General features: G+C 51.2%; 3 protein-coding genes across 18 annotated transcripts in view; 2 read left to right on the forward strand and 1 right to left on the reverse strand.

The window, feature by feature from the left end:
• The first annotated feature begins 247 nt into the window (after window positions 1-247).
• FLCN (folliculin) lies at window positions 248-10,227 on the forward strand. 4 transcript variants are annotated; one of them, XM_083799745.1, is made up of 12 exons: window positions 248-386; window positions 1,135-1,414; window positions 2,218-2,364; window positions 3,040-3,261; window positions 3,746-3,906; window positions 4,653-4,744; window positions 4,930-5,120; window positions 6,003-6,116; window positions 6,452-6,575; window positions 6,926-7,057; window positions 7,893-7,998; window positions 8,784-10,227. In XM_083799745.1, exons 2-12 carry the CDS (start codon window positions 1,166-1,168, stop codon window positions 8,983-8,985), a joined length of 1,740 nt encoding a protein of 579 aa, XP_083655871.1. In that variant the 5' UTR covers window positions 248-386; window positions 1,135-1,165; the 3' UTR covers window positions 8,986-10,227. The 4 variants fall into 4 exon arrangements, with proteins under 4 accessions (XP_083655871.1, XP_083655869.1, XP_083655868.1 ...); XM_083799743.1 differs by lacking the exon at window positions 248-386 and adding an exon at window positions 424-565; XM_083799742.1 differs by lacking the exon at window positions 248-386 and adding an exon at window positions 456-723.
• Window positions 10,228-11,619: 1,392 nt separating this feature from the next.
• PLD6 (phospholipase D family member 6) lies at window positions 11,620-12,669 on the forward strand. The gene is made up of 2 exons (XM_083799749.1): window positions 11,620-12,174; window positions 12,289-12,669. The coding sequence occupies exons 1-2, from the start codon at window positions 11,763-11,765 to the stop codon at window positions 12,528-12,530; spliced, it is 654 nt and encodes a 217-aa protein (XP_083655875.1). The 5' UTR covers window positions 11,620-11,762; the 3' UTR covers window positions 12,531-12,669.
• An 8,458-nt stretch (window positions 12,670-21,127) lies between these two features.
• MPRIP (myosin phosphatase Rho interacting protein) overlaps window positions 21,128-26,778 on the reverse strand; it is a 70,657-nt gene continuing 65,006 nt past the window's right edge. For 8 of the 13 annotated variants that reach the window (XM_083799737.1, XM_083799731.1, XM_083799739.1 and 5 more), the window contains 3 exons: window positions 26,509-26,671; window positions 25,998-26,083; window positions 22,076-22,288 (listed from right to left, as the gene is read on the reverse strand). In XM_083799737.1, coding sequence (XP_083655863.1) covers window positions 22,217-22,288; window positions 25,998-26,083; window positions 26,509-26,671 — 321 coding nt within the window. In that variant the 3' untranslated portion in view covers window positions 22,076-22,216. Of the gene's footprint in view, window positions 22,289-24,729; window positions 24,796-25,997; window positions 26,084-26,508; window positions 26,672-26,778 lie in introns of all 13 variants that reach the window. The other 5 variants (XM_083799732.1, XM_083799740.1, XM_083799734.1 and 2 more) reach the window with 2 other exon arrangements.

Below are 26,778 nucleotides of genomic sequence, written 5' to 3' on the forward strand. Positions count from 1 at the left end.
GGCCGTGTAACCCCTATTGCCTTCCCATGGCAGGGGCACGGGACGAGCTGAGCCCTCAGGGGACGAGCCGAGGGGCGGGGCCGCGCCATCACCTCAGAGCGCGGAAGGGGCGCACTGCGCCTGCGCGCGGCCTGCCCCGTACCCCTCCCCTGCGGGTCGGCGGTCACGTGACCCTCCCTGTGGGCCGCACCACTTTGCGGGGGTGGGGAAGCAGCGCCCCCTCCGGCTGTGGGCTCACAGGCGGCTCGGCCCGGCTCAGTTCTCCGAGGGATTCTCCGAGGCCAAGCACTGATGTATGTTCTGCACAGCGCGACAACAGCGCGGGGCTCAGCGAGGAAAAAGGAGACATCTTCCGGAGTTTCTAATGTCCACCCCCGTCCTTTGAGGTAATGGTTCCGCCCAGCCCTGTGCAGAGGGCGGCTGCGGGCCGAAGGCGTCGCCTGAACCATGACGGCGGGGCTGGGGGGGGGGAAGGCGGCGGCGGCGCCTGTCAGCAGCGGGGCTGCGCCGTGAGGAGACCGCCTGGGCGTCGCCTCACCACCGCCTGCCCCGTATCCTCTCCCAGGTCCTCGTTCCTCTCCTGCTGGGCGGCGGGCGGGCAGTCGGGGGGTTACCTACCCCCCTAACCCCCCCCCCGGCGTGGGTGGGGATGGTACAGGCCGGCGGGGCAGCGGCTGTCAGCTGCCCGCAGCCACGGGACGCGCCGGGGGGGCCGGGGCCGCGGTGAGCGGGGCCTGGGGGGGTGGGGGGGGGCCGGCGGGGGTCGGAACGGGGCCGGGCCCGCCAAGGGGGGGGAACGGGGCCGGGCTGGGGCCGGGCTGCCGAGCCGTGAGGTGTGCGAGAGCGGGGGGCTGGAGCCGGGGGGGGCCTCGACCCCGTCTCGGTGTGGGGAGGGCGGGTGGGCCTGGCCCCGGCCTTCCTCTGAGGCGCCCGGGGCCTTCCTCTGAGGTGCCCGGGCACAGGGGGGCCGCTTCTCTCTACCCCCATCAAGGCCCGAGGTATCAGAACTCCCCCAGGTAGGCTTGGGCCGCTTTCCCCCCTGGAGGGGATGAGCAGCAGGGTTTCACCCAGCCGAGGAGGGGTTCAAGGCCCGTTCGTTACGCTGATGTCCTGTGCTTTCTCCTTTACCCGCAGGAGGCCTTGACGGACGTGCTGAGCTCTCACTATGAATGCTATCGTTGCCCTCTGCCACTTCTGCGAGCTCCACGGGCCCCGCACCCTCTTTTGCACGGAGGTCCTGCATTCGCCGCTTCCCCAAGGGGCGAGCAGCGGGGACATCGCTGGGCAGAATGAGCAGGCGGAAGAGGAGGAGGGTGGCATTCAGATGAGCAGCAGGATCCGCTCGCACAGCCCAGCGGAAGGTGCCAGTGCTGACTCCAGCAGCCCAGGGCCAAAGAAGTCAGACATGTGTGAGGCGAGTGTGAATAGCTGTGTGTGGACATCAGTGGCCTTTTACTTTACTAAACCTATTACTTTTCTAAAAGCTCTTGGATTCTCTAATGCAAATTGTGTTGCTATTTGTTTGTTGTTTTTTTTAGCAGGAAAAAAGTGAACTGCACTTAAATTTGAATATGACTAACAGTCCCAAAAATGTCTAAGCCCTTACACAGTGCAGCTACCTGTGAGAGGACGTTAAAGGAGCCGTTGTTGAGGCTATCAACCTTAACAAGATTGTCTTTTGAGGTTTCTTTTAAGCCCTCTATGTGTTTTAGTTTTGTGAGGATGAGAAATGCTTCCCTCATCCTCCAAGAGTCACTGCTTCGTTAGATCAGGTTTTACCATTGATTGATAATAGTCTCTAACAGCAGTGTTGAATGAGAAATAAAAATGTCAAAGCAATGAAAATGGTGGAGAGGACGTATGTTCTCAGTTGTTCGTGTGCTTGGCTTCCCTTTAAGTTATGGCTAATGGTTTTGTTAGGCCAGACATTTTCAGTTGCTGTTAGCTGAATTATACCACTTGTAGAGCCATCATAAAGTTCATGATCAAATTAAAGAGTGGAAAGTTAGCATAGGCAATATATTCCACAGAGTGCTATTTGAGGAACTGGGTTCAAGTCCTGACCCTGACTCAAACTGCTTGCGTTCTGAATACTTGTGGTTTTATTTGTATATGTAAATAATAGTTCCATACATTTTGAAGGGAAAATGCAGAGGTGGTCAAAAACCTTAGATGACTGCATGTCCATTTACGTTGAATTTGCTTTTCTATCTTCAGGGTTGCCGCTCTCTTGCGGGAGGACATCCTGGGTTCGTCAGCCACGACAAGGAAACTTCGATCAAGTATGTCAGTCACCAGCACCCAAATCATCCCCAGCTCTTCAGCATTGTGCGCCAGGCCTGCGTCCGCAGTCTGAGCTGCGAGGTAACTGCCTTGAATGGGAACAAAGCCTGTGTAGGGCCCCATATATCGTTTCAAATCCAAAATACTACTTTTCTGATCTTAGCTGATCTGTGTAGCCTGTGAGAAGGATGGAATGGGGGTGGAAAGAAAGACACAGAAGTCTGTTTGTTCTTGGGTTGGTGGGGATTTTAAGGTTGATCTTTGATAACATTGGGGGTGCCTTCCTCTCGACTTCTGAGATGAAAAAATTGTCTTCCTTGTTTTCACTCCTACGCATTTACAGTTTTTTCTTTCTAAGATAAACTGCTTGTGTAAAAATGTTGGAGTCTGTTGCCTTTTATCAAGAAATGGGTTATCTTTGTAGACGATTAACATTCAGCATCTTATAGAAGTGAAGAGCCTTATAGATTAATGGTGTTTGTATGCCAAGATCAGCAATTTCTTGTGAATTCTCAGCAGTATTGTAGTTGAATAGATCAGAGTTTGTAAAATAAAGTTAAATTGAAGTTTATGTAGTATTTGTAGGATGTCTTTAGAGGTCTATTTGACCACAGGGTTTGGATAGCAGCCTTGAAAAGGCATGTTTTATTCATCAGATATGTTTTAAAGAGCAAGAAGCTTTATTCGAACAGTTCGTTACTGTTTTAGCTGCGTGATGTGCTGAGCTACTTTGGTGTATATGCCCTTCCAATTCAGGTCTGCCCAGGGCGTGAAGGCCCTATATTTTTTGGAGACGAACAGCATGGTTTCGTGTTCAGCCACACCTTCTTTATCAAAGACAGCCTGGCTCGAGGCTTCCAGCGCTGGTACAGCATCATCACTATCATGATGGACCGGATTTACCTCATCAACTCATGGCCTTTCTTGTTGGGAAAAATCAGAGGCATCATCGATGAGCTTCAGGGCAAAGCACTTAAGGTGGGTCAGCGCAGAGAGTCCATTTGGCTCAACATTAATCAAACATTATGATAGTTGTTTGGTATTTCAATCTAAAAGCTGATCTAGCTCACTGGAGCTGGAGTCTTTAAGGTTGACAGAAGGGACAAGAGGATAGCGTGTATCTGGGTGGGCAGGAGGGAGGGAACAGGCTGCCTCCGGCCTTTTAAGCCAGGCGTGATGTTTTTCACAGACAGAGCTGCTAGACAATAGCTCTGTTAGCAGTGTAATCAAAGCTGTGAAGGACAGTGTTTTGGGAGCAGATACATTGCTTAATAATTTTTCTCAATCTAGAATAAGATGTCCCTTCCCTTTCTTTTCCTGTAATTTACAGTGTATATTGGATGATTGTGTATGATACACAGTTTTCACTTCTTGGTGTTCCTTGGTGCGTTTTTATTTTTGATCTTTGTGTCAGTATTTTATCCTTTTCAGTGTCTTACACTGCCCTTCTTCTGTGTTGTAGGTGTTTGAAGCAGAGCAGTATGGGTGCCCTCAGCGCGCGCAGCGGATGAACACAGCCTTCACTCCCTTCCTGCACCAGCGGAACGGCAACGCAGCCCGCTCCTTAACGTCGCTGACCAATGATGAAAACCTCTGGGCGTGTTTGCATACTTCCTTTGCTTGGTAATGCCACTTGTGTTTCTAGCTTCTGGAACTCCTTCGTGAAGAGGATATTGTAATATTCTGAAAGGGTGGAAATGTGATTTGAGCGTTAGGGTAGTTCTTCTTGATGCAATAAGTTGAACTTAGCTCCTTCTAAATCAGAAACTACTTAGCAAAGCACAGAAGGACAGCAGTCTGATGATGCCTTTAGGGGAAAAAAAAATATCTGTCTGCTGATGGAAACAATGTATAAAAATAAGTAAGGAAAAATGCAAGAAAAGGTGTTCCTGTCCCGAGTGTGGTGGATGTGGGATTCGCACTTGGAGTACAGCAGCTGCTCACCTGGAGGTGCCTGTGTGTTGTGATAGGCAGCGGGGAGAGATGCAGCCATTTGGCACAGCAGCGCGTCCGTGGAAGTCCACGGCATGTTCGTCCAGTGCCTGACTTGCTCATCAGACTTCCCTGGAAAGCTGCCACAGAGAGGGTTGCAACACTGGCATGTGACTTGGATGGGGGATGAGTATGTTGCACAAGGTAATTGCAACATGGCAAAGTCACCGTTTGGTGACTTTGAATGGCAGTAGCTCTGAGACGCACTGATAGCTGAGGCACAGAGGAAAGCGTAGATGTGTTGATAGGGAATGCGTATCGGTTAGTGGTTGGATGTTTTTTTGAATTCATTACAACAGGTTTCTTTCTAGATTTTTGCACCTAGCAAGCTTAACGAATGCTGCTTCCACTTGTTTTGTTTTTTTTGATGTCCCCAGGCTTTTGAAAGCTTGTGGCAGCCGACTTACAGAGAAGCTTCTGGAGGGAGCACCAACAGAAGACACCCTCGTTCAGATGGAAAAACTTGCAGGTGAGATCAAAGTTTTCAGAGATAGAAGACCCTCTGAGAGTGCTTTGGCTGGTAAAACACCAAGTTCTTCTGTTATCATTGTAAGTGTAACCAGCTGTCCTGGACTGTAGTTTGCATAGGCACTTCCAAGGCAGTTTACATTCCTAGACAGCAATTTTTATAACAAATCTGCCCTTTTTTGCTAGACCTCAAAGAAGAGTCAGAAGGCTGGGATGGTTCTGAGGAAGAAGAGAAGCCTTCTTCCCAGCCGGATGTTGTAGAAGGACAGGAGCTATCTAAATGCTCTCCTGAAACCTCTCTGATGCCAGATTGCAGCAGCTGGAATGTAGCTCACAGAAGGTTGTCTGTCTTCCGCTCTCTCAGGCACATGAGACAGGTAAGAGAGGAACACAGTTCTTCAAAGCCAGGTGTTATTTGCTTACAACAAAGGTGCTTCGGGGAAAAAATTACAAACAAAACAAACGGTTCTGTGCAGATGTAGCTTGTCTCCAGTGCTTCCAGTTACCTGGCTGAAGGGGAAAGCACGGTGCGTCAGACCCACCGTCTCTTTCACGGTAGCTTGCTTTCCTGGACACTCCTGACAAATAGCTCTTATGTTTCTGACCTTGTGCTCCTTTATCTTTTTAGCTTCCTTTTGTTCTCCTTTCTTCTAATTTGGAATGCTTGAAGCTATGAAACTACAGCACTGTGTTGCAAGTGTGTGGCTTTGGAGGCTTGTCTAAGAATATAGTTTCATCTTTCATGACTGAATCGCTGTTGTGAACCTAACCCAGATCAGAGAAATGCCTCAAAGTTATCATCACCTAATAGAAGTCATTCAGTCCCATTCCAAACAGGCCTGTGTCCATCTTGCCAAAACCACTAACTCAGCCAACATGCAGGCTGATTCATGTAATCTTGCCAGAGAACTGAAGGATTTGGAAGAACCTAGGAATACAACTGTTCTCTTACTGTGCTTAATGCTGAATTGGATTGTTGGTTAGGCACGTTGGCGAGGTGATGCTGTGCTGCTGTTTTTGAAACCACAGGTGGGGGTGAAAATTACTTTGCATGACAGCGTGGCACCTTTAACACCTGTCAAAGAAATACTTGGTGCTGTGCTTTTGAACTACCATCTGTGCACACAAGTTGCTAAATTATTATGTTAATTTGTGCTGTTCGGTTCTAGACATTTTCTTATGTGGCAGTCATGTTTTTAACAGGGCAGACTGGACATTTCACCGATTTTCCTAATGAATGATATATGGTTTCATTTCAGGTTCTTGGGGCATCAGCATTCCGCATGCTGGCTTGGCACGTTCTGATGGGGAACCAGGTCATCTGGAAAGCTCGAGACATGGATCTTGTCCAGTCTGCTTTTGATGTGCTAAGGGTTAGAAACTTTTTCCTTTGTTTCCTGGCTGCTTGTTTTTCCATATATGTTCTAGTAGTCTGGCCTTCCTAATGACCTATCTCTAACATGTAATCTTGTGGAGAATGTGTTCTAAATTATGTGGCTGGGGGGGAATCCAACCTTTGTCTTGGTTGTCCACAGATAGCAACTGCGTAGTCTTTTAAGCTGAGTAAGATGCTTCTGATCCCCCAAATAAGCAGAATCTGCGTCAGCAGTTCTCCAAGTCCTGGCTGGTCCTGGAAGTCGTGGAGAAAAGTGTGCTTTACTGGTTTAGTTCCAGTGTTTTCTCTCAACATGTTTCCTTCCCTCTCTAGACTATGTTGCCCGTTGGTTGTGTGCGGATCATCCCCTACAGTGACCAGTATGAAGAGGCATATCGATGTAACTTCTTAGGGCTTAGTCCACATGTCCAAATTCCATCCCACATATTATCATCTGGTAAGAACCTGTAGCAGAACCTTTTCTTTTCCCTAAAAAAAATAACAAGGTGTTGTTTTTTTAATAAAGTATTAGCAGATGGTCTAAAATGCTGCATGAACTAAAACCTGTAGCACTTCCTTTGTTTTCCCTATATCCTTGTGTGATCGGTAGTTGAAAGGTGTGACACCTATGAGCACTAATTGTACCATAGCTGAAAGTCCTGCTTCCTACTGATTACAGCAAGGGATTCATGCTGGACCAAGTGTCGTAAGCTTCCAGAGCTGCGTTTTCCAGGAGCAGAGTATGTAGTTGTGTTTTAGAATCAGGGCCATTACGGTTAATGTTCTTTTGGTCTTTTCTTGCTCCAGAGTTCGCAGTCCTTGTGGAAGTTCGCTCTGCTACCCGGTCCAGTCTCTACCCAACTCTGTTTGATGATGAACAGTCCCTCAACAAGTACGAGTTTGTTGTCACCAGCGGTAGCCCTGTCGCAGCAGATCGAGGTGAGTGCTTTGAAAGCGGAAGAAACTCGTATCCCTGAGATTAAAACGAGCATCCTGATGTTTAACTGCTTTTTTTGCCACTCACATACTGTCCCTTAAGGAAGTCTGAGTAGAAAGCCAGGTCACTGTACAACTGGGGTTGAGAATTTACTGCTACTACTACCACAGGCTGTTCAATTAAATAGGGTTTGCTTTACCAAATCAGTGTTTTGCTTGTTAATTTTTCGGAAGTGAAAAACTAATTCTGTGACATGGGTATAGTAGCAATTGTAGGGAAATTCTTCTGTAACCCATGATGAACACTTTGTATCCTGAAGTACCTGTCTGTGGTTTTGGGTTGGTTTTGTTGGTTTTTTTTTGTTTTTGAGCGAGTCTAGCTTAAACTGGTAAACACATAAAGACCATGGCGTTACTCATCATCTCCCATACTCTACTTGATAGGCCAGTATGATTGATACAGACATGGCAGACCTTTTCTTGCCTTCTTTGTTCAAGAACTTAAACACTTGCATCTAGATGTGATTCTAGTCGGGCCCATCAATCTTCTGTTAATGGGAAGTCTTAATTTAGATACATTGGCCTCTGTCTATGACAGCACAGATAGCTAACCCTTTCTGCATTGTCTGCTGAAGATACAGGTGCAATGCAAAACAAAGGTTCGCTCCCTCTAGGTTTCTTTGTGTGCTCCAGCAGCTGTGTATCCTAGCAAGTATTCAGGCCTAGGTCATAGGATAAATGGACTTGTCCTTGCTATTACCAGTAAAGGTCTCAGTGGGTAACCTGCAGATTGCAAGTCCTGTTTCTCACCCTGTTTCCCTCCTTTCTGATCTTGTAGTTGGCCCTACAATCCTGAACAAGATTGAAGCTGCTCTGACCAACCAGAACCTTTCTGTAGATGTTGTGGATCAGTGCCTTGTTTGCCTGAAGGAGGAGTGGATGAAGTAAGTACAACTGTGTTGCTTTCAGAGAAACAGTTTTGGTGTTAATCCTGGAATGGTTACACTAGAGTACAGGCAAATTTGTAGTCAGGTAACCTTTACCTTAGCCTTGAGAGCAGTCAGCTTTACTGTTGGGAGCTGACAATATTGGAGTTATTCTGCTCTGATCCTCTCTGGCTTTCAGCAGTTCTTCACCTTTATGCTTCAGTTCGTGCATCTGGAGATTACCTACATGACAATACTTGTCTGCCTTATATACGTTATGAGGATTAAGTATGCAAATATATATAAGCCTGTCAATGTGCGCTATATTCCAGTGCAGATAACACGCCAAACAGATATGATGGTTGCACCCTCAGGCACCACATTTCAGAGATGCAAGCAGTTATAAAGGAAGGCCAAACAGTCATGTGAAATAATTCACAAAACATTCAGGTTTTGTAAATTTATCTGAAGGCCAGATGGGCACTACATGTGCCTCGCAGGGAGATTCCCAGTTGTCACAGTTAATCATTTCACTTTTCACTTGAATGAAAAAACAAACCGGAATTAGGCATGATACTGCTGAAACGAGTAGTCTCCATAACTAATCTCCCCTTTTCCTGTACTCTTCTTCTCCCCAGTTTCTTCATTTAAAGCTTGAGACTAGTTTCCTTGGAATATTGTTTGAGGCTTTTATTAACATGTAGTTGCAGTAGGTACTGAGAGAAGCTACAGTTACTGGTTGTTCCCTGCTTGATGCATGCAAGTCTATTGTAATAGTGACAGGAGTTGTTTTTTTTCTGCAGTAAAGTGAAGGTCCTCTTTAAATTCACTAAAGTGGACAGCAGACCCAAGGAAGACACACAAAAACTGTTGAGCATTCTGGGAGCTGCAGAGGAGGACAATGTCAAGCTTCTCAAGTTCTGGATGACTGGCCTGAGCAAGACGTACAAGTCTCACCTGATGTCAACAGTTCGCAGCCCAACGTCCTCGGAGTCCCGGAACTAAAGGGTGCCCAACCTCACTTGCTGCCTTCAGATAACTGCAGGGAACCCCAAGTTACCTCTGCTGAGCCTGCAGCATGTGTGTTAGGTGGATAGTGAAATTTCATCACTATTCTTGTGGTCCTAAAACTAACTTGAAGAGTGACTTGAGTCTTTTCTAATTGCTGTGAGTGAGACTGGACTAATAAGTGCTAATAAATATTGCTGCTGTCTGTCCTGAAACTCAACTCTAAATCTAGACCTGCACACTCAAGACTAAAATACAGCAACATTCAAAGAATCAGCGGGAATTATTTGAAATCCTGTGCTGTCATCCTAAAGTATTATGGTGCTTAATCAATTTTAGATTTCATTGGCAAGACTCAGATACCTGTGACAGCATCCAGAACTCCTGGGAACGGATGTAGCTAATCTCTCCGAATCTCAAATAAGTCTCTAAATGTCTGAGAGAAAAGAACCAAAAATAAGCGACATGTCACAGGGTATGGATCACATGTAAATTATTTAAAACCACTTCACGTTCAGATTTACGAAGAGACTATTTTCTGCTGTAGCGTTAAGTCAGGAGTATCCTGTTGGAGTCATGTCACTCCGCTTTAATTTATTTATATCTTAACTTGAGACATTTTCAGCATTTGCTTTGGAAATCTTGTCTGGGTGGGAGAACTGTAATACAAGAAGTCTCAAAATGCAGTCTGCTTGCCTCTAAAGGGTGAAATACTTGCCTTGTTTTGCCTGTGTTGCAAAACTTCCAAGTAATGAAGATAACCTCTCCAGGGTAAGGTCTCTGGTGTTCTGTCCTCAGATACAGTTTTCTAGCTTCCTAATTAAGCAGAAAAGATCCAACCTGTAGGTGCTCCATTCTTATATAATTCTATAGTAGCCATTTTGAATGCTTAATAGTTCAAGACAACATTGGTGCGTTTTTTAATTAACTAAATGGACGTTCCTTAACTGTATTGTAAGGAATTACTGTTTCTGTTGTGAAGTCATGTTTTTTTTTCCTCGATAATTGTTGGGAAAACTTGACGTTCCTATAAATGTTTTTAACAAGCTAGAAGCAGCTTTTACCCAGGTGACCTACTACACTCATTCAAACAAGAATCAAGCTCAGAGGGGGGTGTTCGAACTTGTCACGAGTTCTGTTCTTATGTATAAAATATGCAGGTTGCTTTTGTCTGTAACATCTGTAAAATGGAGACAAGCATTAAATCTCATTAAGAGCTATTTTTGTAAAATGGACAAAGCCTAATTCTGTCTTGATTTGTGTGTGTGTGTGTTGGGGTGGGAGAAGCAGCATCCACAAAATGAACAATTCATCCACAAGATCGTTCCTGCATCTCTTAGCCTGGATCTAATGTACAGCACTTTAACAGGCCTTTTCCTCTAAACTTTGTAGGTATTAGGGTTTTTTTATATATAGTTTGAGCAAGACATATTGATACATTGATTGAAAATGCTTGACTGGACATAACCACAGGATGTTCAAACAGCAAACCTACTTGAAAGAAAGGTGTTATTTAATTTCAGGGTTCACAACAAAGCTTACGTTTCCTAGTCCTCAATAAGGAAACGAGGGAAAAGAGAGGTGCTCCAGCTCTATCCACAGGGAAGGAAGCTCTGAAAAATGTATACATCTTGCTTCCTATGTGCTGGAGCCAGTCCTTGAGGGAGAAATAAAGATTAAAAAAATCACAAATAATGAAATAAAACTGACAAGTAATTAGAAAAGATCGGAATTTCAAGTGCTAAGTTGGCGCTTGCTCTTGGGGCTACCTTATATGTGATCCAGTATTTTTTATTTTTCTATGTTAAAGCTATACAGGTTCAAATCAGAGTTACATAATGTAACAGGTAACACATTATTGGGCATTTAGGCCTTCCTGGCTGCTGAACTGTTCCTTAAAGAATAGCTTATCTAAGCAATCTTGCATTAAAAGCTCATCTAAGTTCCTAAGCAGAAGTGTGGCTGCTTCTGAAATGGCAAAAGGGGTGATAAGGTCAAGTTTGAGGTTTTATGCTCTCCTTCCAGTGGAGTGCAGCACGAGTGGTAGGTGACAGCCATCGTTCTGCTCCTGTGAAACAGGGCAGTGTCACAGACACGACCACAGCCTCTGAATAACGTATTGTGCGTGAGCCAGGGTCTGGAACCCACTGACTTCACACTCCTAAAACGTCCCCAGGAAGGAAGGGGGGGAGTCGGTGAAGCCTGCGAACCCCAGGCTCCTGCTTTGCATAAAAGCAGAGCTGCGTGCCTGCCACAACAGATCTGTGCAGGGATTACCCAGCTGAGTGCCTGGGCAAGTTCCTGCAGCTCACGGCTTAGGCCACGGGCACTCATCTCGCTGTCAGTGGGAGCTGAAACGTGGGCAGTGCTCTTCGCAAACTTAATCAGCAAAAAGGCCACCTCTCAGCACCCTCCTCCCCTCCGAGCACCACCCCCTGAAGGCAAACCCTCAGAAGCAGGACCTCTCCTCGTCCTGGCAACACTTCCCTTGCCCAGGAACAAGCAAGCAACAAGCGCTGTGCTGACACCCGAAGCCTTTTAGTGCTGTTTGGGCTTAGATTCCCCTCAGCCGGCTCACAGCAGCCTAAGGGGAAAGGAGGAAAAAAAAAAAAATCGGTGCAGACAGCTGGTGCTTGGGTTGGGCCTCAGCCGTGTGGCCTGAGGGGGGGGGGGGCTTAGTTTCCAGACAAGGACAGCAGGCTGCCTGGGGCTGCTGCTGGGGGCGTCCAGCAGGGCCCACGCCGCCCCCAGGAGCCGAGCCCACCGAGGGAGCGATGTGGGCAGCGGGGGCACGGCGGCCAGGCCTGGTGCTGGCGGCCCTGGCAGCGCTGGGCCTGGCCCTGGAGGCGCTGGTGGCCCGGAGGCGGCGGCCGGTCCGCGAGGTGCTCTTCTTCCCCTCGAGGCCCAGCTGCACCGAGGCGCTGCTGGCCGAGGCGGCGAGCCCCGACGACACGCCGGGCCCCTGCCCGTGCCCGCTGCCCCACGGGGACTGCGCCTTCAGCCGCCTGCTGCGGCACCTCCTGTCCGCCCGCCGCTCCCTCGAGCTCTGCCTCTTCGCCTTCTCCAGCCCGCAGCTGGGCCGTGCCGTCCGCCTCCTGCACCACCGCGGCGTCCGGGTCCGCGTGGTGACGGACGCGCAGTACATGGCGCTGAAGGGCTCGCAGATCGGCCTCCTCCGGCACGCCGGTGAGGCGCGGGGCACCGAGGCCTCGCATGGCCCCGCCGTGTGCTCGGAGCTGCCCTGGCGGCCCGCTGAGGGAGCGCCGGTGCCCGTCACACGTCCCCGTTGTGTCGTTGTAGGGATCCAGGTCCGCCACGACCAGGAGAGCGGCTTCATGCACCACAAGTTCGCCATCGTGGACAGGAAGATGCTCATCACGGGCTCCCTCAACTGGACCACGGAGGCGATCCAGAACAACCGGGAGAACATCCTGATCATGGAGGACGCGGAGTATGTGCAGCCTTTCCTGGAGGAGTTCGAAAGGATTTGGGAAATATACGATCCCCTCAAGTACATGTTTTTTTCCAAAGAAAATCAATGATTAAGCTGCTTCCCTGAGCTGGAGGAGTATTGAGCAGATGGCATTCAGGGGTTTATTGTGTATAGACATCATTGTATCCCCCGCCTGGTTGTAATGTAGTTAAGCCCCTCCAGAACTGAAGTGCTCTCTACCCTGAAGTGCCACAGGTCCCTTGTGTGCTACGTTAGCAGGAGTGACCCAGCTATCGGTGAGTTGTTCTGCGAGGAGAGCTGCAACGGGGCTCAGTTCATAGAGCTTAAAGCTTCGCACAGGCTCAGTGCTATGCCCCGGGGCAGGTGAGATGGCATTTGTACCGTGCTGGGGACCTGAGCGGTGAGATGGGTGTTTTTCAACTCGTGATGCTGCAGGATGGAGTTTTACCAGTTTTACCCCAACAGCTCCCCTGTGTCGGTAACTGAAGGAAGGGGCTAGAGGGCTGTAGCAAAGCTGGGGCTTGTACAGAGAGAGTAAGCACCTCAGCTGCATTTCTTTTGTTGGCATTAATTGTTGAAAGTTTGTGAAGGGAAATCTGGGAAATAGGAAGTTTTGATTGTGTGTGTGTTTCCTCTGGTTTAAGATTAGTGGAGTTCCAGTGTGAATGTGTGAGAACAGATACCAGGGCCAGCTCATCTTCCGGCAAGCAAGGAGTCTCTGGAGCAAACAGAGAAATTGCTCTGCGGGAGCAGTCGGTCTTGTCCTAAAAGCAAACACGGCTGCAGGTGGGTCACCGACCTCAGAGAGGAGAGGCGGAGGGAGGCCCCGTTCATGCAGGTGGCAGGACCCTGTTCCGGTCTGGTTTGGTGACCGCGGCCACCGGTGTTGGCAGCAGCGGGGCAGGGGATGAGGAGGGAGCAGCGAGAGGAAGGCGAGGTGATCCCTGGGGATAGCAGGGCCAGGTCAGAGTGCTGCTGAGACCACCGCGTGTCCGCCCAGCGGGCATCCACGGCGGGGCTGGGGTGACGGTGATTTTCTTCTGGGACTGGCCAGCTTCTCGTTAACTTTTCTGTTTTACCTCTAGCGCATAAAACGAAGAGATTATTTTCGGTCAGCATAACTTGCGCCTTTATGTAGTCTTCGGTTCCCGTTGCATTTAGAGCTTTGCTGGCAGTGCCCCGGCGATGAGCCAAGGGCAGGTTGGGGAGGATGCTCGCGGCGCCCTTGCCGGCAGAGGGAGCAGAACATCAGATGTCTGCGGGGGATGAGGCTGCTCCCTGCTCCTGCCTGCCCAGTTGTACAGACAATTCGTAGAGGGAGGGTTTGTCTTTTGTTAGGCCGTTGAAAGTGGTGGGGAAAAAAATGTCTGTGTTTGACCATCCAAACCTGAAACACCTCTGTTTCAATCTGACTGCATTAGCTGGTCTAGTAAGAGATTAAACTGCTCCCTACAAACCCTGCCAGGCTAACCATGCTGTCCCAGCCTGAGGAATCTCCCTCCCTAGAATTTAAGGGGGAACAAAGGTGGATGGAAACTTGGGATAAATTTCCAAACGCTGAGTATTCAACTGTCTGTGTAAGAACTACTTTATACGGAATACAAAGTGATTTGAAATCTCTCAGAATGAAAAAGGGTCTATAACCTTCTGTAACCAGTATTGCGGGATACAGTGGTGCTGTGACTAGCAGTCTTAAACATGCCATTCGCTCACACAGGGTCAACATCATCCTGATTATTTTTTTTTGTACTCCAGTTCTTGTGGGTTGGTTGGTTCAAAGAGTCAAATAATTGAAAATGTGTTATTTAGGGTATGTGGAATAAGAGCCACAGATTACAGATTTGCTCTGTTCTGTTTGAGAAAGTAGGCATGGTGCTGGGGAAAAATCCACGTGTTGCTGTTACCTGTGATGTAACAGCTAGGAAGAAGCTGAGAAAGTTCATTCTGTAGTAAATCCAGTTCAGCAGCGTTATATTTATGCTATTTTAAACATTTTATTGTTATTCAAATGATACCTGTTGCATTTTGTTTGTGAAGTATGACTATAAAAGCAAACAGCGTTCTCGAGCTCTGTCCTCTGCTTCTTTCTTTCTGTAGCAGTGTCCTTGTTGAAACAAACACCTCACAACACAGCATGCAAAGGGTGGTGCAAAAATAGTTTATTACGATATAGTTTATGTAAAGTTAGGTAATTATATTTACAAAATTAAAATGATCAGCTACATCCATGGGAACCTAGCATGACACACGAGATTTTTTTTTTGTAAGGAATAAATACAGTGACCAAAAAAAGTGACGCTTCTATTACAGTGAACAGTTACCAGGAGCAGTGGCTCTTAAAAAAGCAATGAAATAAACTGGAGTGGAAGAGAGGAGGGAAGCAGAGAGGGACTCAAGCACACTGAGAAACAGGAGCCTCAAGCACACACCCCCCGTAGCAGAGGGAAATTAATCGCGTGCGATGTCTCATTTCCTGGATGGATCTCATGCAAGAAACGCCCCTGGAGAGAGGCCCTTCGGACCTGCAGATGGATGGGGCTTCGGCACAGCCGTGCTTCCCTGCCTCCAGCCACCCTCTGTGACCATTGCTGGCCTTGAGCCGCGGGGTTTTCCAGCAGCAGTGCGGCTGCAGTGGCCCCAACTGCACGGGCGCTTCTTGCGTGCTCCAGGGCCGCTGCTGCTGCGCAGCCAAACGCAGGTTGGAGGCGGCGAGCTGGCTGCTGCGCCTGCAAAACGTACCTCGCGCTCAGCTCCTGCTTTTGGGGCCACAACCCCTTTTTGTCATTTCCAGGAGGAAGGCAGAGGACCCCGAGTGCAAGCGGTGGAGCACGTGCAAGTGGTGTGTGCGCGTGTTAACCCAGGCGTCCCCTCTGGCTGCGGTTGGGTGGCTGAAGGCGTGCTGGAACACAGCTGAGGCCAGCCTCCACTTCTGATCAGGTCAGTGGAAGGACCGACCGCTAGTACTGACCACGAACGGCCACTGCCAGTTCTGTTACCACCCAAAGACTTGCAGCATCCCCTTCTCTTTGCCTAAAACTTTATCCCTCCGAATAAACGATTCCTTAAAATCGGGAGACATCCAGAACGCCAGGTCCCAGGAGGTGCACGTGGGTCAAAGACCAAGCGCTCTTATCTATCGCCTACCTACCATCACCTTTAGTATTTACGACATACTTTGCTCTCTCTAGCTTAGAACAAAGAGTTAGTGTTCTCCTCACATCCTGCACACAATCAGTGTGCGAAGAAAGCAGGAAGAATGAGAAAATAATTGTTCGTAATTGCACTAATTATTCACCAGTTCATGGCCAGCTGGCTTAGCTCGGTCGCTACCAACTTGACTGGCTTATCAGGTTTCCGTGAGCAGCTCCCACACCCTGGGTTTCTTTCAGTAGTCTCAAAGTGCAGGCTGCAGCGGAGTGAGCCACCCCACCCCTCCCAGTCCCCGCTCTGCGACCACACTTCTGCGTCCCCGGGGTCAGAAAAGGTTTGTGCTCCGTGGGAACTCAGTTTTACTTCAAATCGCATTCAGCATTTAAGCACCCTGCTTGAAATTGCTGCAAGGTAGTGTGCGCTTCCAGCCCGTTGCAGGCCGTGTGTCTGCACAGGGGTAAGTGGGGTCTGTCCGCCCCTTGCAAAGCCCACGCCGCCGCACCCAGCACCCAGAAACAGCATCGGCGCCTTAACGCACACGCCGCAAAGTCCTCGGGCTGCACCGCACGGCACTCACTGCTCCTCCAGCTGGCCCCTGGCGCACGCACGGTGTTAATGCCACCATCAAATACAAGATTAGCGAGTTCTCTGAATGGAAAAAAAAGAAGTTTATAGCGCAGGAAGGTTACAGGTCTCAAACAGGCTGTACACATTCTTTGGACACGGATCGTCAAAACTAAAGGTATAGGTCAGCAGAAAACGTCGGAAAAGATATTTATAACAGTCATCAGAAGCAAACAGTCTCTCCGGGCAGGCAGGGTGGGGTGGGCACATCGCACCCAGCGCACCTCTTCCAGCCCCCCAGCGGGACGGCGGTGTTAGAACAAGAGTTAAAAACCAAAACCACGACGTAGTCACAAAAAGAGAACCCTCCACTGATTTCTGAGTAATAAATATTTACATGGCGTGCTTGGAATACTATACAGGTTTTAAATTACTTCTGTTTAAAAGAGAATAACAAAGCTTTTTTTTAAAAAAATTGAAAAGGTTGCAGAGGAAAGGCAAGCTACGCTGAGCGTGCATGTGCTCGAGTGTTCACAACAAACTACATCCTGCATCTGAACCACGAAAAAAAATGCAGCAGTCTGGTGGCAGTCCAGTCGAGCACAGAGCTGGCACAAACGTGACACGGTGTTACAGGCGGGAGGGGACACTACTAACGCATTCCAGTCACCCTCTGTTACCGAAAGCAAACAGACTTTTTTTTCTGCTTTGCAAAGCCACGCACTATTCTAGTTTCGAAGGAACACAATTTGCGAATTTTATACGTGGGCAAAGGAAAGGTCACATAGAAAAAGACTGTTTTGGGGAAGACGGTGCAAAGGGTAGGAAAATTTTTCGCGAAAAGGAAAAGAAAAAAGCCTTGTAGTCAGTTTTTGCTGCACTTGACTTTTCCTAGCCCTCACACTTGGGAACTACGAGCAGTGCAGCGTTGTGCAAAAGGCAGCAGTGGCTTGCACAGCGTGTGTTGCACTGCGGCTGCAAGCGGGGAGCGCGCCCTCGCCTCGCCTTCCTCCCCTCGCCGCTCCCTGTTCTCATTTAGGTGGCCACTGATTTACTTTGGAGGATGGATGAAGCCCGGAGCAGGAAGAAATAGGATAACTAAGGAATGTTGCTATCAGCAAAACAATCTTTCCTGCCTTTTTTTTTTTTTTTTCTGTTCAGTAAAGCACTGCTCTCTGCAGAAATAACCCCGTTTTCGGCTCTTCTTGGTGCTGCCGGTCATCTCTCTGTCGTTAATGGGAAGGCAGGTAACGAACTGCCCCCTGCTTCGGAGAGATGCTTTGGCAGTTGCCACATAGCAAGTAAAGACCGACACCTGGAGCACAGCCTGCAGCAGCCAGTCAGAACCACCGTCTGCATGCGTTCTTCCTCCTCCTCCTGCTCTTCCTCCTCCTCCCCTTCCTCTTCGTCTTCTCCGTGACCTCCACAGCTCACAGCTCCCACCACAAGCACTTGTACACAGCGTTCCCATCCCCTGAAGTGCTGTCCCGGAGGGTGAAGTGGATCCTGAGGACGCCACGAGGCCACTTCTCAGCCTCTGACCCGCCAGCCCTCACAGCATTTTCCTTTATTTTGTTTTTATTTTTTTTTAATTTTTTTTTTAACTCTCCAGTGGGAGACGGCTGCTCCTGAAAGGTACAGCATCGAAGCCCACCACCAGTATGTTCATAAAAGAGCCTTTTGCTTAGTGATAAATATTTTAAAGCCACAAAGTTAAGCAATAAAACTAATTGATTTGGCTTGTTAGGCATTGCTAAAAGCACGACAAGAGTTGCCAGAGGCTGGTGCCTCCCTTCCCTCCGCCACACGGCGTTCCCACTGCAGTCCTCCTGCCACCCAACACTGTTTTTTTTTGGCCATCACTGTTACTTACTGCCAGCTGTTTTCTCAGTGAACCTGCTGCCTATTTTGATTTTAGCAGCCACTTGAAGGCCCCGAGAAGCTGGCCGACATGCATTAAATAAAGGCTCCCCAATATCAAGCCTCTGTCCCGCTGAGCCCGCAGGGTCTGATCCTGCTCGCACAGCAAACCCCAACTGCAAGCCTTTAACAGCCGATGCCGGGAGCCCGTAACGGGGGGTGATGAGAGCACTGACATCTGAACCAGGTAAAGGCAAACCAGAGGAAGGAGGGAAAAACCTCCAGCCTCCTTCCTGCCAACGCCAGCTCCCCTGCCAGCGCCCCATCGGCGAGAAGCCCAGCGCCGTGCGCGTTGCCCGGGGCGCAGCGCTGAGCCGTGGCCCGGAGGTCACCGCGGACGCCTCGCTCAGCAGCTGTGCGCCTATGCAGCGACGGAGAAAGGGCCGGACGAGGCTTCTCTTCACAGCTATTCCTGGGTGACTTCCCCCTCGAAGTTCCGAATGTTTTTATGTGTGTATAGAAAAGGAAGAACGCCTCTTAACCTCCCTACCCGGGGCAATTCAGCTTGCACGGCCACCGCATCACATTCTGCCTTCCCGCAGCCCACTGCCCAAGTGCTTCCACCTTGCAGCACCTTTTTGCCCCCCATCACCCATTTTTTTTTCTCCAAATCATATTAATGCGTTTACATACGCTGAGCCAAAAGCCGGGGACGGTCCCCCCTTTCCATCAGTTTCCCCACGCTGACCACCAGCCCTTCTGCCCGGCCACGCTCTGGGTCACATCAGCTGCACCGCATTTCCAAACCATTCTCTACGTTCAGAAACAAGGATCGAGGCAGCGAAGCAAGTAAATGCTCTTCCTCGGCTCAATACCTATTCCTGGGCAGGATGCTAAGCTGAAAGAGAGGATTTCTGGGTGTGATCAGGTGCGCAGCAGAAAGCGACCCTCCTTGGGGAGTCTCAAGGTGCTCAGGGGCATGGACTTGTGTCAGAAAGGGTCCGTCCTGCGTCCTCCACACCACCGACAGGCAAATGCAGCTGGATAGCAAGGTACATAACTTCTAGTCCTCACGGTTAAAATAACGAAGCCAGCAAAGTAAGATTTTCGAGGGGACACAAGAACGGTCAGAGTCCACGTGGTGAGATGGAGACCAGCACGTTCTGCTCAGTTGGCTGAGAAGGACAAAGTCCCACCACACTTCTTGAGAGAAGAGGAGGAGGAGGAGGAGGAGGTGTGCGGCCTCCTGCATCCCGCGCAGCCTTGGAAGGGAAGAGCAGTGACAGTGATGACGCCGTGCACCATCCTTGTTCCACGTCCCAGGAGATCAGAGGGCACAAAAGCAACCCGAGAGCAGAGCACAACCCGAACAAACCTGGGGCAGCCAGGGATGAAATCCAAAGGTTGTCTCTGCGAGAGCTGGACAAGTGACATTGGAAAGGAGCCGGAGAGGCACCTCGGCCAGGCAGCCATCTCCTGACGTGGGCAGGAAGGTATATAAAATGTACAAAATACAGTGGGTAGTCACCTTCCCACCAAGCCACAGCCTGATTTCAGAGAAACCTGGACCACAACACTGACGTCTCTGCTGGTCCGGCAAGGCAGGTGGCAGCGTCCCTGGTTTAGCTCGAAGACTGCTCATAAGTGGTGGTGGCTGCCACTGAGGTGTCAGGCTCCCAGCCGCTGTGGGCACGGGGAGCCACCACGCACCCTCCACCTGACCGTGGGGTTGTGCTGGGGAATCAGACCTCTCCCTGCAGTTAAGTGCAAGATGCCGACCGAGAGAGTAAAAAAAAAAACCAAACATGCACACGACTGATGACAAAGCCGCTCTTCCAGATGTGGACTTTGAAGCCCACTGGACGCACCCTTGAACAGGAGAAAGATGAACTTGGGAAGGGTGCAACTGTGAAGAGCTGCACTGATCACCTCAGCTGGAAGGGAAGCAGGATAACCCCTGCCATGTCTACAAAAAGCCATGGCTACACCTTACCGACATGAATGGCTTTACCAACAGTCCGTGCTGTAAATGGCCATCGGCTAGCTCAGCGTGGTGTGCCCAGGCCAGCACTGCGGTGACCACTTCCACACTGGGGCTCCATCACTTGCACTCCCGCCGTGCTGAGAAGCTGATGACGAGTAGCCTTGAGTGCTTTGGCCACGCTCCTCGATGGTGGGCCAGGAAGGCGACGTCAGGCTGATGGGTGAGAGCAAAAGAGAAGCGTTGAGACGCCTGGGAGTAGCCGATGGCTGGTGACCGGAGAGGAGGTTCAGGTGGGTCCTGCCTGGGATGGCTCCTGGCTGGCAAGGACACGGAGCTGCCCTGACACAAGGCTGCCAAGGCTCCTCCGACGCTCAGATGATGGAGAACACTACAGCGAGCTCAGGTTAGGGTGAGTGGCTGCACACCAGAACATCAGAGAGGGCCTGCAGCAGATGGAACAGCCTTCGTATCGAGCGGTTGAGGGTCCCTCCTGCCCTGCTCCCATCTCCAGGACGTCCACACGCACCCAGGTATGGAGTTACAGTGTCACAGCAGCAGAGCATCCCCATACGGCCCTGCCTTCTGCGCTGCGCTGGTGGCACCGCTGGGGCCTGCAGTGAACCCAGGGCTGGCAGCGAGAGCTTTCTCCTCACACTTGGACTTCTCAGCTGGCCAGAGACATGCCCTTAGGAACCTGAACTAGCCACAAAAGCACACAGACCTGCCTGCTTCGCCCCTGGGTGAAGCGCACAGAAGTCAATAGGAAGCTCGGATCCACCTCAAAAATATCTGAAAGCCGACGTGATGCAGGTTGCTTGGTGGCCACGTCGGGCTGGGGAGCGACGGAGCGATGCTTCAGCCCTGCTCCCAGCTGGGTGGCAGGAGCGGGGGGGTCTCCATGGATATCTCAGAGGTCTTTTCCATCCTAAACAATTCTATGGCTGTAAGCACGCCGAGATGCTCTCCTCACCCAGCACGAAGCCACCGTGATGTGGGCTGGCTGCGTGCGGCCTCTAGCGCTACCAGCTCTCTCCACTCAGCGAGCACCCATTTACTGGCCTCGTGGTGCTAAATTGTCTGCTCTAAACACAAAAGCTGTTGTGACTGAGAAGGTCTGAAGCACATACTGGTTTTGAGATTTTTATTTCAGGAAAAGATTAAGGAATTAAAATAGGAGCTGCCCTGCTGACAAGAAGAGTTGAATTCAAGAAGCCGATAAAAAAGGAGCATTATATGCATTGAGCACTGTGCATTTTCAGTCAATATTGGCTCTACTTTCTACTCTACTTTCCTTTGACTTGGAAAAGGGAGTTTCACATGCGCACAGACCCTAGGATACACGGGACTCAACGAGAGGAAGGGAGTAACAGCAAAAAACAGAGAGTGCTGGGCTTGATCGAGGGGAGGCAAGAAAGTGATCTCGCGGCTCAGCCCCAGGAACGCCTCCCTCCCACCGCGTGCCGCCGGCGAGGGGGGGGCCGAGGCCGAGGGGCCGCCGTCACGGTGCCCGTGAGCAGCTCCCTACCCAAAAACCACCACCCGCCGAGGCACCGCAGCTCGCCGGGCTCCGGCATTGCCGCCGTCACGGCACGGCCGGGGGCAGGAGTCACTTCTCCGTCCTCTCCCGGCCTGGCGTCAGCATGGCTCCTGCAGGCCGCTCGCACCCCCCCCGGCGGCGTCCCACAGGCCTTTCCCCCCCCCTCCTTGTAGGTGCAAGTGATGCAGTCGAGATCAACGGCTGATTAGGCTCCCGGTGTGCTCTGAGCACTGGGTCTCTTGACAGCAGTAAGAGCGCGGGCTGGCCCGTGCCACCCTGCCCTGCGCGCATACCAAGACGTTGGTACGACGGAGCTAGCTTATTCACAGGCTACTGAGCCTTAATACTGACACTTAGTGTAATGGTTTACAGTAAAGGAAGGATTCTCCTACAAAGCGCCGAAGAGGGGGAAAAAAAAAAAAAAAACAAACGGAAAAAAACCAAACACACCCCAATCCCTTCCTCTCCCTCTCAAGAGTCTCAGAAGCGTCTCACAAGCGGGGAAAGGAGCTGCGGAGGCGAGGGGGCGGCGGGGGGCCCGCCGCGGCGCCCCGAGCCGTCGGGAAGCGTCGGGCCGAACGACAGCGAGGACGGTCGTGAGCAACGAGAGACAAACGGTGCTGGTGCTGTGCTGCCTCAAGCCGGGAGGTGCGCGCGTGGTGAAGCGGAGCGGGGAGAGCTAGTCTTTCTTCAAGTCCCTGGATTCAAAAAGCTTCAGGCGTTCTTGCACGGTCAGGCCTTCCTTCAGGCTCTGGGAGAGACAAAAGACAAGACAGCGTGGGACGGGGCGGGCGGCAGCGGGGATCCGGGCGCCGGGAGAGGGGGACGTGGGCAGCAAAGGGCAGGGGGGTGGCCGTCCCAGAGAGATTAGTGGGGCATGCTGGAGGAAACACGCAGCCGTGGGGTGCGGTTACTGGTGCACGGCGCCTGGAGAGAGGGTGAGAGCGCAGGTTAGCTGGGTGGCGGACCAGAAGCAGATGAGGGAGGCACACGGTGCTGGAAGCGGGGTTAGCTCCACGCGGACAACGATCCCCGAGGCCTGCGGTGGCCGGGCGGTGTCGGCAGGGCCCCAGCGGCCCGGCTGGGACCTGCAGCCATAAACCTGCCTGCAGGGCTGCCGCACGGGTCGAGCTCTGGTCAACGCACTCACTTTACTCAAACAGCCCTGAAAACTCGTGTTTTGCTGCCAGCGACAAGCCCAGCCTTCCCCTCCCGAGTCGGAGCTGCCTAGTGCACGGGGTGAGACGCAGGCCTCCCTAAATGCTTGCTTCGGGGCTAGCAGGACCTGATGGCTGCCCCGGTTCAGATCCGGCGTCCAGATACAAGGCACAACACAGCCATCAAACAGAAAATCCTCGGCAATCGTATCTGTGAAATCTGCTGTCGTCTGTGCTTGGGGACCCAGGAAAAGAGCGGTGTGAGGCCTATGAACCCAGAAGCAAACAGCTGACCCAGGAAATTTGAAATTAGCCCTGGGAGACACACAAGGCTAAAGCCAGCCTTCCCTCCCTCCTGCAGCCCTACACTCTCAGCATGAGTTTCGGGGACCACAGCACCAGCCTGCGGCTGAAGGAGGCGCACACATGCCCCTGACCTGCCACCGCTGGCCAGGCCTCGCAGCTCACCTTGCCGCTTTCGGCCCACTCACCCCGCAGCCTGAACGGGATCCGTTACAGACCAACGCCTGGCAGCTTCGAAAGGCACAGAGCTGCATGCCGGAGCCTTACACTAACGGGCAACCCCGCTGCCTTTTGCCTTTATTTCCCTGACCGCGGTGTCAGAGGGCTGTCTGGTCATAGCAGCAGTTTGGGCTTTCGGGCCAGGTTTTGCTTAATACGTGTTTATCAGCAGGGCTGGGTGCGTACAAACTCGCCACAAGGCTGTGCTGATTCCCGCAGCTGCTGTTGTTTTTAAACACTCCTCCTCCCACAGGCTCACACACACAGAATGGCGCTGGGGGAGCAGCGTGGAAATGAAAGCGCCGAAATGGACTGCTCTGAAACTCACACATGATGTATTCTTTCTTTTCAGCCGACAGCAGAGCCTCTTGGGATCCGAGCCTCTGAGCACGCCCTTCCTGAAGGAAGTTAGCTTTGGGCCTCTTTATATTAGCAGCAACCCATGCATTCCAGTTTGTACATTTGATTTCTAATTATATGGAACCAGATACCAGAAGCCATTAGGCTGTTCTGCCTAATGGTACAAATTCCAGCAAATGCACCCCTTAGGGACTTTCACGACCCATTTGAGTTGCTGATGAGGGGAGTTTGATGAAGGGAGACTAATGTAGGGTGAAGTCTGTGATATGGGGATCCTCCACTAGAGCCCCTGAGGCTCTCAGCTCTCCCCCGTCACCATTCTCTAACCTCAGCCTTTACCACGGGCCAGTAAAATTAACTATTGCTCCGGTTACTCAACATCTGTGTCATTAGGATCGTGCTCATTTCTCATCAGCTCCCCCCTTCTGCTGGATGAGCTCGGAAGCCTCAGGCCAGCCTGTGGGATGGAGGTGTAGTGCTAAGGGATGAAGAGCAGCGGGGTGGGCACCAGGGAGCCTGGAGAGCAGGAGGAGGTCGTCAACAGGCGAGGAAAACATTTTGCTCAGGCACGGGTCAACCTAACGAAGCAGCAACTACGGGCAAAGGAAAATTCGGGGCAGCCTAGGACGTTCTTTCTGCAGCTGAGACTGGGGGCACTATTTTACATGGCCTAGGTGGGAAATGCGCGTAGAGGCATCACTGATCCACTCCTCCATCTGGCTAAACAACAAAAAGGTCTTTTTTCCTCCAAGACCTGGAAGTTGCTGAAGTTTAGTCTGAGGCATGCACAGTCACTCAAGCATGCACACTCGGTGTCCCGCGCTCCCAACACAGCAAACAGGAAAATGTGCCCCCACCGTGTCCAAATCCTCTCCGCGATGGTTAGCTGTGTTGGGGAGGGTGGGAGGAGTAGGAAGATGAGAAAGCCGTGTTCCCCGGGGAAGGGCAGAGAGAGACTGCATCTCATATAGCTCTCGGGTCTGCTCTCTTCTCCCCTCCCGTTCCCCCTCCCCCAGTAAAATCATTAGCCATGTATAAACCAGTCATTAAGAGAAGAAAGGCTCTCGTTTGCCATGGAGGTGTGAGCAGTGCATGCAAAAGTGGGCCGCTCCAGCGGGCAGCTGCGCTGTTTGGTGGGTGCCGGTTTGTTTACCTACGTGGCAGGGAACCTGGACTCGGGTTCATTTCAGTTATCCCATGAGACCTGCTCAATAACGGACTGTTGAAGGAGAAAGCAAAATAAAGAAAAACAAAACAAAAACAAGAAGCTCATAAATCCTAAATGCATTGGCATTCGCGCAGCCCTGCCCGCCCCCTCCCCGCGGCAGCAGCGCAAGCAGGCAGCGTGCCCCCGGCAGAGCCCGTGCTCTCCTCCTTCCCCACAAGACCTCCGGACAGCACACGTGGGGGACCATGAGATAAGCACTCCGAGTGGAAGTGGTGAAGGGCAACCAACCCTCGGAGCTGGGACAGCAAGGCTGCAAGCCTGGGCTGCACCCCGAAATGCGCAGAGCTGCTCCCTGCATTGACTCGGTGCAGCGCAGGCACCCCAAGCTGATGACCTGCCGCTTGCAGAGCTCGGCTGGTGACTGATTCCCCAGCTAGAAGCCTTTGCCTGCCTGGCTTTTCGCTTTGCCCAAAGTCCCAGCCACTTCAAACACCAGCATGAGATTCCCACTGCCCAGTGGGGAGAGGCAAAGCAAGTTTTGCCCATGCTGATCTCCTTTCTAACTGCCCTATGTTTAATGGTGGCTGTGAGCGGCTTTATTTGCCCTTTTTATCTCTGTGGTCCCACAGCAACAGCCAGCGTGTAGCATGATGCAATTCTGGCAGTCAGCAGGCCAAGCAGACGCACTTGGCACAGAATTATTGGGATCTGGGACCAAGAGCAAGTACAGAACGGCCGGAGAAACGCAGGGCCATCTGCACTGTGTTAACACACAAGAAAGTGTGTGTTAAATATGTCCAGAGCCAAGGCATCGCTGTTCCATATAAAAAGCAAAAATCTTGCAGTGATGAACACTGGAAAACCTGTAATGCTGCGTGCATTTCCACCCTTTGGTACCACCTACAATTCTACTAAAAACAGGGAGCAAGTTCTGGGAGAATCCTGTGAAAGACCAACGAACAGGGTGAAATTCCTCCTTGGCTCAAGCGAGGAGCAGCTCCACACCTACATCTCAGCAGGTTCAGTAACACGAGTGCCCCACAAGGCACCACCTGGCAGAGGGCTCTGCCTGGCCGCGCAGCAAACTGTTTCCCGTTTGAAAGCTTGGTTTTCTCCCAGTTGCCATCCAGGCTAGCATTAATGACCAGGGAATTCTCAGTTTTCTTCCCCTCCCAATTTCTCCCCATCTGCAACCCCCACTGCACGGTAACACTGGGCATCTGCATGGCAGGGGGAAAGAGATGCGGACTCACCTTTGACCTGATATTCCTTAGTTGCCGGCTAACACTGGATCTGTCTTTCTTCAAGAAATCAGGGTTGCTTTTTGATTTCATAATATCTGGAGAGAAGCAAAATGACCAGTATTAACGCAGTGCCCACGGATTCCTGCGAGGGGCACGGCAGGGGCTCTCTCTGCCTCCCGATGAGCCAGGGCAGAGGGCACTCTCTGGGGCTCCCTCGCGCCACGCACAGCACAAGGCTTTCATGATGCAAAATGGCAGAAGCCTTTCAAAACCACAAGCTTCCCATCCTCGGGCTGGAAGGAGGAGCTGCCAAGGGAGGTAAGCTCAGGCCGCCCGCTCCTTGCCACCTCTGTCAACACTGTCAGCAAGGGGCGGAGGTGGGATGCAACATGAAATGGCAAAAAAGCACCACGCAAAGTCCTACGCTCGGACCCGTTACTCCACGAGGGCTCGTACGCCAGGATGCACGTGCCAGACCAGAAACCCCAAAATTGCTTAGAGCAGCTGGAGGAGGACTGACCATATCCCGATACAGTGGTGTTCACAGGGGATTTCTCTCCCTGAGCTTCTGTGGCTGCTTTCAGCTGCTCTTTCAACCTGCTGATATCACAGTCTGCCTTGGCCTTCACAATGCTCAGCTCTGTGTAGATGTCTTTGTACTTGTCGCTGGCGTATTTCTTATCCTGGCAAAGGAACAAGAACAACCCAAGAGCGTAAGACAGACAGCTGGAGCCGAGGGGAACGCACCGAAGAGCAGCTTGGCACAAGCCGCCGGAAGATGAGCAGCGTG

This window comes from Anser anser, assembly GCF_964211835.1.
Source record: "Anser anser genome assembly, chromosome: 15".
NCBI classification, from domain to species: domain Eukaryota; kingdom Metazoa; phylum Chordata; class Aves; order Anseriformes; family Anatidae; genus Anser; species Anser anser.

Bases quoted from the DNA above. Each gene is read 5' to 3' on its own strand.
- PLD6 (XM_083799749.1), top strand. From the start codon at position 11,763: ATGTGGGCAGCGGGGGCACGGCGGCCAGGCCTGGTGCTGGCGGCCCTG. The intron at 12,175-12,288 runs GTGAGGCGCGGG...GTGTCGTTGTAG, and splicing joins CGGCCTCCTCCGGCACGCCG to GGATCCAGGTCCGCCACGAC.
- FLCN (XM_083799745.1), top strand. From the start codon at position 1,166: ATGAATGCTATCGTTGCCCTCTGCCACTTCTGCGAGCTCCACGGGCCC. The intron at 1,415-2,217 runs GCGAGTGTGAAT...TTCTATCTTCAG, and splicing joins AGAAGTCAGACATGTGTGAG to GGTTGCCGCTCTCTTGCGGG. The intron at 7,999-8,783 runs GTAAGTACAACT...TTTTTTCTGCAG, and splicing joins CTGAAGGAGGAGTGGATGAA to TAAAGTGAAGGTCCTCTTTA.